This window comes from Notothenia rossii, assembly GCF_949606895.1.
Source record: "Notothenia rossii genome assembly, contig: scaffold_154, whole genome shotgun sequence".
NCBI lineage: Eukaryota > Metazoa > Chordata > Actinopteri > Perciformes > Nototheniidae > Notothenia > Notothenia rossii.
Window position 1 is genome coordinate 49,944 of NW_027640221.1, and position 12,535 is coordinate 62,478.

The 12,535-nt window shown below is 36.4% G+C and overlaps 1 protein-coding gene across 3 annotated transcripts; it reads left to right on the top strand.

Moving 5' to 3' along the window:
• The first annotated feature begins 1,169 nt into the window (after nucleotides 1–1,169).
• LOC307026937 (uncharacterized protein) lies at nucleotides 1,170–10,960 on the top strand. Of its 3 annotated transcripts, XM_079695096.1 has the most exons (19): nucleotides 1,170–1,375; nucleotides 1,575–1,826; nucleotides 2,185–3,374; nucleotides 3,472–3,694; nucleotides 4,325–4,490; nucleotides 4,573–4,655; nucleotides 4,765–4,941; nucleotides 5,582–5,692; nucleotides 5,802–5,900; nucleotides 6,233–6,313; nucleotides 6,500–6,655; nucleotides 6,959–7,093; nucleotides 7,225–7,359; nucleotides 7,581–7,649; nucleotides 7,741–7,835; nucleotides 8,191–8,317; nucleotides 8,705–8,822; nucleotides 9,638–9,714; nucleotides 10,818–10,960. In XM_079695096.1, exons 2-19 carry the CDS (start codon nucleotides 1,677–1,679, stop codon nucleotides 10,926–10,928), a joined length of 3,303 nt encoding a protein of 1,100 aa, XP_079551222.1. In that variant the 5' UTR covers nucleotides 1,170–1,375; nucleotides 1,575–1,676; the 3' UTR covers nucleotides 10,929–10,960. The 3 variants fall into 3 exon arrangements, with proteins under 3 accessions (XP_079551222.1, XP_079551221.1, XP_079551223.1); XM_079695095.1 differs by having other exon boundaries at nucleotides 1,170–1,826; XM_079695097.1 differs by lacking the exons at nucleotides 5,582–5,692; nucleotides 5,802–5,900; nucleotides 6,233–6,313; nucleotides 6,500–6,655 and having other exon boundaries at nucleotides 1,170–1,826.
• The last annotated feature ends 1,575 nt before the right edge of the window (nucleotides 10,961–12,535 follow it).

Sequence of the window (12,535 nt, forward strand, 5' to 3'; positions counted from 1 at the left end):
ATATATCATTTGTATAGGCTTTCTTTACTTTGGAAATAGCAACTTCTATAAATTGAAAAGAAGTTACTTAAGCTATTTCATAGTGAATCCAATTGTTTGGCTATGTTATTTCAGGTGTGTTATGTTTTGTCTTGTGTTATATATAGACATAGATTTGGCCCATATGTTTTTATAAGACGTGAAAAGGCTAGTTAGTTTTGGCTAGTTTCTAGGTTACCTTAACGTGGTGCGGATGCCTACATCGGCCATGAACAGCGACAAGTATCAACCGATATGGTTTGCTAAACTATTATGTCTTGCTTGGGATAAATAAAATAAAAAGTCGAACTATCATAATTTTTTGTTTCTGCAGTGCGAGGATAGCTGTATTAGCACACGGACCGCAGACGCGCGCACGCAGTTCAGTTACTGCAGTCCCGAGTACCGAAAACGGTTGCAGCCATTAATCAATATCATGTACAAAGATATCATGGTTGTATAATAAGACCCTATGGATGTATAATAAAAAAGTATTGTTAATATACATCCATGATAGCATCCATGATATATATATAATCATAGATACCGCGTTAGCGATTTGACGTTAATCTTCGTGTCCGCCATTGGAGAGCTCAACTTCTGTTATTGAAGAAATCCAGAGATGCAGACTTCTCTACAAAGTCGACTGTAACTCGCTTAATTATAAACCTATTTTCATGACATTCGGTTATAAACGTGAAAAACTGAACATGTTACTGGTTACTTATAGGAATTAAAATTCAGTTACTGAATTATATAAATATATATTTTTTTTTAATTCATATATTGTGTTTTAGTATTGTATTATATGATTGCATTGTATACTGTGTTGTTATTCAAAATATATAACATGTATACATGACTACATAGGCCTACAATGTAGTGAGTCAAGTGTTTGAGGCCAATGTTCAGTGTAGTCATATGTAAACAGAAAATAATTGCGCTCGAGATCTTTATATCTTTTCTACAGTATTCTTGATCTTTATACATCATGATATGTATCATTTTTGTAACTTTGAGTATTTTATTTCTTTACAGATCGTTTACTTTTTCAACTTTTGGGAGGGTAAGTATTACTTCTTTTTGCACATGTATTGATAGCTTAGACAAATCTTTAAATAAAACAAACAATTTAACGTTTTCCTCCTTGTTTGAATAGTCCAGAAAATTGGTAAAGCGTGCAACGGACATTCTGTCATGCATCCAGAGGCTGCAAGACAAGACAAAAGGGCCCCTGGCAGAAAAAAGCGCGTATCCAGAAGAGAGTTTCTGGGGAATTGTCTGCAAGGACTTAGGAATCACGAACATCCCAAGTAATAGGATTAGAATTAAAAATGCCTACCTTCAACATCAACAGGTAATCATAAAATATATATTTTTTTATGTTTATTCCATTATTTTGAATTTTGTTTGCTTTCGTAATATTTTTTAATCTCCTTAAAAATGTATGAAATGTACTATGATTATAATTGAAGAAAATATTCAATGCTCATACTATGATATCAGCATTATCTATTACTCTTAACCTGTTTTGCTTATGGGGTGTGGGAATACAGGGCAGTGTGCAAGCGGAAGTCGACAAACCAGACACGTCGATTGTGGTGCCACAAGATGGAACTGAGTTGGACTCAGCCAGCTGTGGACCCAATCCTGAAGACATGCCAGATGTGAGCCCTGAAAAATCCAAAAATGACACAAACTCAGACTCAGCAAGCTGTGAGCCCCTGCTGGAAGTCCGCCAAGACACAGATAACAGTCTTTCATCACCAAATGACATTGAATCATCATCTGTGGATGACAGCCAAGAGGTAAACTTAGATTATTTAAAAAAAAGCTTTGGAAGTACGTCAGTTTAAGTGGGTTAGAATGAATTCTTAAAAAGTTAAATAGCTATTCATTTTTACATCTAAATAGTTAGATTCCCAGCTTTCAAATGTGTTAAACATTTATATTTTTTAACAACAACTATTTTGGGAGTATTGTGAATGACATTTGCTATTTCTAAGGGATGTCCTTTTACAGAAAAAAAACATCTTCTTATCCTTACATTGTATGATGAAATTTGCAATATGCAGTTCAAGTTTGGATTTGGCAATTGGATATACTTGAATGCATATTCATGCATACCAGCTTCTAATCTACCTTTCTTACAACTTGTGTTTGCAGAAAACCAGCAGTGCCTGCAGTAGTAGCAGTACCACATCATCTACAAAGGACGAAGACAAGCAGAAATACTTCACCCACAAATTGCCTGAGCAACCCTGTTTTTTTTTCCTTCCACACAAGGAATGGAGAAAACTCAGAAAGACCCAACAAAAACGGCAGTTCAAAAGTTTGCATTGGACAAATGTGATTGCAAAAGGTATCCGAAGTGTCCATCCATACTGTAGTTTTGGTTTCAAGAGGCACAGTGTGAAAATGATAGGCTCTATGACAAAAAAGCCACTGTTTACCTGCACTGGGTACTGCCGTTTTGATGACTGTCAGGTTCAAGTAAATGTGAAAGTGGAAAGTGAGTCGTCCCTCAAGGCTGTTGTCTGCTTCCAGGGGGGCATTGTGCGGCACAGCCTTCAACAGCTGAGAAGGAGGCCAATTAGAGCTGAAGAAAGGCAGCTGATAGCAGACACTCTTAGCTCTAAACTCCCAAGAAGTGTACATTTACAAAGCTTGAACAAGTTGGAGGAGACTGTTCTGCAATCTGGTTGCAGAGATGAGGTGCCGAGAACTGGAGTCTTAAAGAGTATATCTTGGGGTGAAAGGGAAAAGCAGAGGAGGCACGAAAATGAGATGGTGAGTCTGCAACTTATGTCTGAGGATGTTCAAGACAAAGATGACCAGTGGATTCAGAAGGTAATCCTGCAGCCAAAAGGTGTCATGCTTTGGTCTAAGAGAACAATTAGGTTATTCCATGACAGATCGAAGGAGGACATTGTCTACCTAGATGCCACAGGTAGCATTGTTAAAAAGGCAAAAGGGGAGAGCACACCTTTTTATATCTATGAACTTGTGGTCAGAAATCCAGTAAAAGGATGCTCCCCTGTCCCCGTTGCCACATATGTTACCTGTGAACACACCACAGCATCGATAACATACTTTCTTGGCTCTTTCATCACAGACTGTGTCAAACAACATGGGCCAAAAATTCGCAGAAGACCAGTTATGTTCCTTTGTGATGGCTCTGTAGTTTTGATGCAGGCAATGGCTCATAATCTATGTGGCCTTAGTCTCAATGAACTACTATCACAATATTATCACATTGTGACGGGACAAGGAAAGGAGCATGCACTTGCACTTACTATCCTACATAGATGCCTGAGCCATGTCATGAAAAACGCAAAGGACCTCTGCAAAAAACAGTGAGTGATGTCTTCAACTGAATATGATTTAGTTATATTTTAGTTTAGAGTATAGTGGCATTGTAATAATATTAATTCTGTAAATTTTTCCTGACAGTGCCGCGAAACACTATCGTCTGTGCATGCATGTCTTCGGGCTGATGACCCAGGCCACTACTCTAAAAGAACTGGATCAATTAGTAGTTAGTGCCACCGTGCTGCTGGCAAGTCCATGCAGTGGGGAAAATGTTGAGAAACATTTTAAAGACCTTCAGACGCTTTTGACAGCAGTTGCCCAGCCAGTCATTGATGACTCAGGCATTGCTGAGGAAGACTTTGTGGTAGGTAATCCTTTGTAGAATTGTAAAATAGAATTGTATAATGGATTAGTTGTAAACTATTAAATTAATCGCCAACTATTTCAAAAATCAGTTTGAGTAATTTCTTAAGAAAAAGTAAATATTGTCTAAAAGTAAATATTCTCTGATTCCAGCTTCTTAAATGTGAATATTTTATGCTATATTTACTCCTTTATGACAGTAAATTGAATATCTTTGAGTTGTGGACAAAACAAGACATTTGAGTACCGTCATGTTGGACTTTGGGAAACACTGATTTTCTGAGATTTTATAGACCAAACAACTAATCGATTAATCAAGAAAATTATCGACAAATTAATTGACAATGAAAATAATTGTTATTTGCAGACCTAATGTTTATGTGTTTTTCTGGGTGCTTTGAGTATTTCCCTTTTGTGAGTTATGCCTAAATAGGTATAAGCTGCATGGACTTTTTTCCTTTGTAGAAATGTTCAGCAGATATTAATTTATTATAACTGCAGTCCATGAAAATACAAAATACACAATTACATGGACCAAAGAATTATAATATTGTAAGTAACATCTGGTTTAGTACTCAAAAATGCACCAAAATACAAAACAATTACATGAACGTGATTATGTGTCTTACAGAATGATTTGGGCCCAACACCGTTTGACTACCACTTTAAGGATGTCATCCAGCTGGCATCATTGGATAAAGTTGGAGAGCCAAATGAGTACTTTTGCCCAAACTTTATCCCCAAGCTGCTCAAGTACTTTCTGCCTCAGGCTGCTCTGTGGTCAAGACTACTACTGGGTTAGTTAACTTCCTCTTCTTCATGTATGTATAATTTTAAGCTTGTTTTTCCTATTATTAAAGTTAGATGCTTCTATGGCAGGTGACCTTGGACGTCATGGAAGAGGTCCCTTTTATGAAAAGCTGTCAAAGAGGTTCAAGAGAGTTGCCCAGAAATCAACACAGGTAAACTTGAACAAAAAAACATAATTACAGCTAACCACAACTTTATGACATGGCTGATATCCATACAGTTGTAGGCACAATAATTCACCAAAGACCTGTTATCTAACAGAACTACACTAAAGACAACATGACCCAGGGGATTATGGAGAAGAGCCAGTGGGATCTTAAAAAGATTCGCTTTCAGCAGAAGAGGCTCACAAGACTGGATGACTTTGTGCACACATACAAGGTCATGCACAACGCACTGTTGAGAGAATACCAAGACTCTCTGAAGACAAAGAACAAGGTATGATATTTTGGCAAAGTCTTTACTTATTGTAATTGCCTTTCTCTGTCATCGCTGTCCTTGTTTGAGGGATCATAATGTGATCAAACGAATAACTTTGATCAAAGTTTTATATTTTCAGTTATGTCACTTTGAACATGTTTTTGCAGAAATTGACACTACATACGTGTAACATAGTAGCTGATGTGAAAGTATATATTAATTTCTTTGTATGGCAGAATTACTTTAAATTAGTTGTAGCTGATTGACTCCCAGAACTGATCTGTTGTTAAAATGTAACAATGAAAAAGCATCTGTTATGTTTGTTTCGTTTACATACCTTTAATATGTTATCCATTTTTACAATTATATGCATGGACTGAACATATTAAAATAACTTTTTGTTAATGCAAATTACATCCCATTACAGGTCAGAATCACTTGCAGGACTAAGACATAACCTCAGGTTTAAGCACCAAATATATTATTGAAAACATCAACTAACCATAGGTGATGAAATTGCCATCACATAGTTGTCTAGTTTTGCTACATATCCACTAATCTGTGCCAATTTATACAGAATGCAATTGAAAATGTTGTGGAAATATTGTCTTCCATTTATAGTAACTACACCTATTGCTCTCTGTTTATTATAATTAAGACCCACAGGGTAGATGTGGAACGGTGGAAACAGAGGAAACAGAGGAGGAGAGGTGTATATGTTACACCAATCACAAAGCCTTTTGATTTCAAGGAATCTAAAGCAAAGAAGGTAAAGGAAAGGTTACTTCATTGATCACCATTTTTTAAAAGTGATGCTATGTGTTTATATAATACAGATAATATAAAATGTTGACGTCAAGTACATTTGGGATTATCAGGTTATGAAGAAGATTCTCAACCCATCTCTGTCCACGTCCAACCTCAAAGAGGCACAGGAAAAACACAGAGACAGCTTTCCACAGCACACACCATCTCAGGTTAGTGCCTAACATTTTGCTGCATTTATTTTTAAATGTCCTTGATTGTAAAGGATGACAGAATGGCTTTTTTCATTCTACTAGAAAGAACAAAGAATTAGAGTTCTTCTTTAAGAAGATCTCATGATGATCTTATGACATTTTGTTGATGTATCTTGTAACTTTTCCATTTGTAACATTTCTTGTCTCCAACTTTTGTGTTTCCCATGACATGCTATCCCTCCCATCTCATTCTGAGGAACATGGACAAATAGTGAAATAGCTCATGTACATGTTTTATAATGGGGTGATGTTTGTATTTCATGGAATTATCTGTATTACATTGTTCACAGCTCAAGTCCCCCCACCAGTCAACATCAGTCATCACTGATGCACATGAACAGAAGCCCTCTCCAGAACATGTGACATCACAGGTCAATTTTCTTAACAAAGCATTATAAAACCTGTACTGTGGATAAAAAAATAAATATATTTTAGGAATAACGTATTTTGTAGATTATTAACATTAATCCAGGGATGATACTACAATTAGACTGCATCATTTTTAATATACTGACATTGTACTTAGAGTAGATGCCATTCTGCCTTTATGTGTACAGTGTGATACCGAAGGAACTGACTTGTCCAGTGTCAGTGTAGTGGAAGATGCACCACCCCTGCTGTTTTCAAGTGAAAATGTGAATCTGGATTCATCAGCAGGAAGAAGCATGCACCAAGTCAAGACGTTGTCAGTTGAACTGTCTGAAACTGTCAAAGTATGTGTATGGAAGGCAGATCTCACAACATTCGTAGTTGATGGTGTTGTCAATGCAGCCAATAAGAACCTGCAGCATTACACAGTATTACATATAAATGTTTGAATGTATTCTGAATCACTTTGTTTACTGGTCATAACTTAATATGTCTGTTTTAGAATATACGATTTTACAGTTAATATGTTTAAACTTAAAATTTCCCTTTTTTCTGAATATTAATTATGTAGAGTTTTGTATAATTTATCATAAATATAGTAAGACTGATTTTTTTTTACTTAAACAGTTGTTAATTTGTTTCTGCAGCTGACATCAATGTGGAAAAGGAAGGACACTGAAGTTGTAGTTGCTGTGCTCCCCTCCCATATTAGAGGGAACAATTTATTGATCCACCTCAGTGAGCTACGCACTCTGAGACCTCACCAGTGGCTAACAGGCGAGGTATTTTGTGGTTAAAACAATATTACCCACAGTAAAAAAAAAAAAGTTTAGTATGTAATTGTATTATATATTTTATTAGTGTTTAATCCGCTGTATTTTTTTTCTGTCTTCATCTCAATTATCGGATTTAGGTTATTGAGGGCCTATTCCATCTGTATGCCAGCCAGTTCAACACTGGAAACACAATTTACATACTCAATCATTACACAGCAGGTATGATACTTTTTGGACAACGAACCGAGCTCAGTCGGCACGGCTTGCCAAAGGTAATGTGTATTTTCATGCCTTTTACCTATCCACACCTTGTAGAGACAAAATTTGGCTGTGAAATGGCTTACTTGCATGTGTACATTTTGTGTTATAGTACTTTGGGTTTTCTATTTTGTAATTTAATATACAAATTGAAACACCATGATTTATTTTTAATAAAATAAGGCATCATATTCCTAGGAAAACTTAAAAAAAAGTATTTTTATTGCTGTTATAGATCAACTTTAATGATTATCAAGCCGTGATCGCCTTTGTAAATATTGAAAGAACACACTGGAAGTTGCTGGTTAGTGATTGTTTTCATTCAGAAATCCCTTTCATTTAAATATGTATATATGTTTGATGCTGTTTTGAAATAACATCACTTTTTTTTTTAGTACTTATTTCCCGCCATAACATCAGTATTTTTGGTGGATCCAGCGGCAAATTCCAAAGAGAAAGCAGACTCGGAAAATGCTGCGAAAAGAGTACGGTAAGTCAGCAAATTAGATATAAAGTGATCTTAGAATTATATTTAGTGCTTTGTGTTTAAGTAAACATGTACAAGTATGTTAACAGAAGTTCCCAAACCCACACCACTGAAGCATTTATTTTGTGCTTGGTGGTCTCAGCTGTTTTTTAAATGATATTTCCTTATCCCGCCCTTAGTATCTGTGTACACAATTGTAAATGAAGTAGCTCAGTAAGCAAGGTAACCTACAATATTTTCCAGTGTCCATACTGTTCGGATGGAGTGTTTTTATTTTACACAATATTTAAAGATTTTTATTCTACATGTGTCTGTTGGGAGTTACATTAGAGACTATTCCACAATGTGTTTTACAAAGGGAATACTTCAAGATGAGGAGGACCTGCTATGGCAAGGAGGACTGGGGGACTGTCAAATGGAGAGGAGCAACCATGCACCATCCAGTTCAACGTGATGGCAGTAGCTGTGGGGTCATTGTTACCATGGTAACGTAGTTTTTTACTTTAACTACTATATGTAATATTTATGCTTCTGCTACATATTCTTATATTTATTTCAGTGTCTTGATTATTATACAAGTTTAAAGTATAAAATAGTCAATGATGTTAAAAAATAAGTCATTAGTTTCTGAATTATCAATTTTCAGTTTATTTTTTAGGGGAATTGTGTAAAACTGATGAGAGGGCTGGTTGTTGACACAGCCCATGTAGTTTGTCATGTACATTCTTCAAGTTGTGTTAATTACCTCATTACAACTATTAGTTATTAATAGTTTGATCATTTTTATTGAAATATCAATTCAATTTTGGAATTTTACTGGCAAAAACAATGTAGCGCAGATGACAAGTGTGATTCTGTGTGTTGGTGTGTAGATGGCAAGAGCAGTGATGGAGGCCTTTCCTGCATTACCAGTTATGTCCTTTGGGACATCCAAAAAGGAGATGGCTTGTGAGAAGAGAAAGTTTGCACTTTCAATACTCAATGGTTCAGGTTTGTAAGTCATTTGTCCTGCTTTACGTTATGGTTCTTAGTTAGTTGTTATGGAAATGATGAACTTCTATTAATCCAATGCAATCAAACAAATCTACAATAACTACAGCCTGTAAAATTGCCTTTGAGTCCACACACTACTGCATTTATAGCCGACAGCATCATTGATTTTAAGCACAGGGCCCAAACCAAATATTCCATACATATCTCAGTTGAACCCATAACTTATATTTCTCTCACACACACTCCATTGAGACATTAACAGTTGAAGAATAACTTTTTTTCCTGCTGCAATAAGGAATGTAAATACTGACACTTAAACTGTCACGGTTTGTGTCAGGAGAGCAGGGAAGAGGAAACGAATACCGATTTTACCAGGCATCCAGGAACAGTTTATAGGTGGTTTATTGAAAAAAAACAGAAGCTTACAGGCAGAGCGGCAGGAGGCATGGGTGAAATATGGAACACAAAACAGGGCTTAGAGTGAAACAGTGACAAATATAAATTGCTGCATTTTTAAATTTGTTGCATACAGGTCATTGCCTAGTAATGTTTAGAATATTACGGATTGTTTATGTATGTCTGCTTATATGTTGTTCTGTTCACACTGTGTACATAGTCTTCTTTTTAAAACATCCATCCTTAAAAACATATTAAACCTGTGTTGATGATCCCATTCATGATCCATTTAGAGTTCATAAGCTATAATTTACAGCTGAACAGCTGCATAGAATTTGACTGCACTTCTGCTGCCAATAAACTGTTAACTGTATACATATACAGTATGTCTAAATAACATATTTTCTTTCCTGCAGTGTTTAACATGGAGAACAACTGTGCAATGTGCTCTGCCTCAAAGCCCCCAGGATCTGGGCCTCCCACTACAGATTGGGTGAGTGTTTGTCGTAGTGTAGTTATAATAGTGCTTCATCATATTCTAATCAAATTCAATTTATGATATTACATGTATTTACAAAACTGTTGAGTCACTGGGTCTATCCAGATCAGGCGGTCCAGCGAAAACGCCGCAGGGCCATGCTTCGATTTCTACTTTTCAGCGCATGCTGAATAATTTTTTTACGGCAACCTCGTGCATCGCCCCAGCTGCAGCCCACACACATTAACTCTATTCAAAATGACTGGAACCAATATAAATTGATTTACTAAAAAAACAGTCAAGACAACTTCTCTCAGATAAATGGTAATGCATATACATTGTTTACACATATAATGAACAGAGAGAATATAAAATGTGATGAGCAGTGGAATAGGGATACTGACAATTCTAATCATGTCTAATAGCAACATATTCAATTAAAGTGTAACTTCACCCCAGGTTTGAGCCTAAGTCCACCCACATGATGACAATAGCCTCAATGCAGCGTTGACAAATATGACAAAGCTACAATAGCTTGGAAAATAGCAATATGGGGCACTGAATTAACGCACCCCGCGGTTCCTCCACCTCACTCTACGCCGCTGGGAGACTGACGGTACATGTCCACCAGATCAGGCCTGGAAACCAAGTTATACCTTGAGGCAACACTCCTAATGGAAAACGGACCACTTGGAAAGACGTTTGTTGTGTTATCTGCTGTTGTCCTCTTTCACACACCAACATCCTGTAAGTCACTATCAAAATATGGGAAGCAGGGAGAAGCAGGTCGTATGCAATACATAACTGACCAATTAAGAATACCAAAAGGTAACTACATTATAGTGATGCAACATGGGGTTTTCCCAGAACTATAAATCTTCTAGCTATAACTACCTCAAAAACATTTGTATTTGAAAAACTGAAATTGGAGACATAATATAGTTATTTTCAGATATGAAACTGGTGTTTGAGGCGAGTATGCTACAGAATATAGCTACATGTAATAAAGTTGACATGAATCTAATTTTGCCCAAATTATTCTCTATTGCACTTCATTACTTCATCATTTCCGATGACAAGATGTATCAGATTTGATGGTCACTCATTTCATTTTACAGATACAGTGTGACACCTGTGAAAGATGGTTCCATGAGCAGTGCCTGGGGATGAATCAGGACCAACTCCAAGAAGCCAGGGCAAGCAATTGGAATTGCTTTCTCTGCAACTAGGGCAGAAGAATAAAGAAAAAGGGGGAAAAATCTGTTTGCCTGTTTTTTTCATACATACACAATCACTGAATGACAGTGTTTCAGTTGATAAGCTTTCATTTTCATTTTCATTTTCATATTATGTTTGCAAGTAGTCTAAGAAGTACTAAGTACAAAACTGGCAGTTTCATAAACTACTTATGGAAGAAATGCTTTTTATCCCACACCAAAGTTAGACAAAAATGCTCATTCTTGTTCTCTGGGGGGGACTTTGAAACTCAAATTACTGAAAAGTACACAGTAAAAGTACTTCAAATTATTTGTGCAAGTAGTCTAAGAAGTACTAAGTACAAAACTGGCAGTTTTATAAACTACTTATGGAAGAAATGCTTTTTATCCCACACCAAAGTTAGACAAAAATGCTCATTCTTGTTCTCTGGGGGGGACTTTGAAACTCAAATTACTGAAAAGTACACAGTAAAAGTACTTCATATTATGTTTGCAAGTAGTCTAAGAAGTACTAAGTACATAACTGGCAGTTTTATAAACTACTTATGGAAGAAATGCTTTTTATCCCACACCAAAGTTAGACAAAAATGCTCATTCTTGTTCTCTGGGGGGGACTTTGAAACTCAAATTACTGAAAAAGTACACAGTAAAAGTACTTCATATTATGTTTGCAAGTAGTCTAAGAAGTACTAAGTACAAAACTGGCAGTTTTATAAACTACTTATGGAAGAAATGCTTTTTATCCCACACCAAAGTTAGACAAAAATGCTCATTCTTGTTCTCTGGGGGGGACTTTGAAACTCAAATTACTGAAAAAGTACACAGTAAAAGTACTTCATATTATGTTTGCAAGTAGTCTAAGAAGTACTAAGTACAAAACTGGCAGTTTTATAAACTACTTATGGAAGAAATGCTTTTTATCCCACACCAAAGTTAGACAAAAATGCTCATTCTTGTTCTCTGGGGGGGACTTTGAAACTCAAATTACTGAAAAAGTACACAGTAAAAGTACTTCATATTATGTTTGCAAGTACTCTAAGAAGTACTAAGTACAAAACTGGCAGTTTCATAAACTACTTATGTATGTATGTACTTATGTATTCGAAAATGTATTCGAAAGTCACTTCAGTCAATTACAACAGCTTCCCAGGGTTGTTTTAATGCATTACCGTAAACCTGTAACTAATCGCGCACTCAAAATACAGGGGCGGCTGGTTTGACCACGCAAAAGTGAAAGACGGCTGGCTTGACCGCAGTGACTCGCTGTGGGTGTCTCCTTCTTCTCTAGGTTTTTTCTTCTTCTTCTTTAGTGTTTATTGGCGGTTGGCAAACCAACTAGTAGGTGCATTACCAGTTGTCACTGTGACTACCACTACCCGATCTATCCCCCTGCCCGATCGGTACTGGGTATGTGCGAGATGGTCCGCCACATTGGACAACTCCGGACGGCAACCCAAGATGGACACTTGACACAGTGGCTTTTAGCAAAGCTCAAAAAGGAAACTCGAGAGAGATGAGTTATTGTTATTACAACGTGACTTCACTATTATTTAACAACTATTTTTATTGGGTTCTTTACATTTGGGGTTAAGTACATTGTCCAAATAAGTGAGAAATGA

Coding starts and splice junctions, on each gene's coding strand:
- LOC307026937 (XM_079695095.1), top strand. CDS start 1,515: ATGATATCAGCATTATCTATTACTCTTAACCTGTTTTGCTTATGGGGT. Junction 4,656..4,764: donor TTGCCCAGAAATCAACACAG/GTAAACTTGAAC, acceptor GTTATCTAACAG/AACTACACTAAAGACAACAT. Junction 7,836..8,190: donor AATGCTGCGAAAAGAGTACG/GTAAGTCAGCAA, acceptor TGTTTTACAAAG/GGAATACTTCAAGATGAGGA.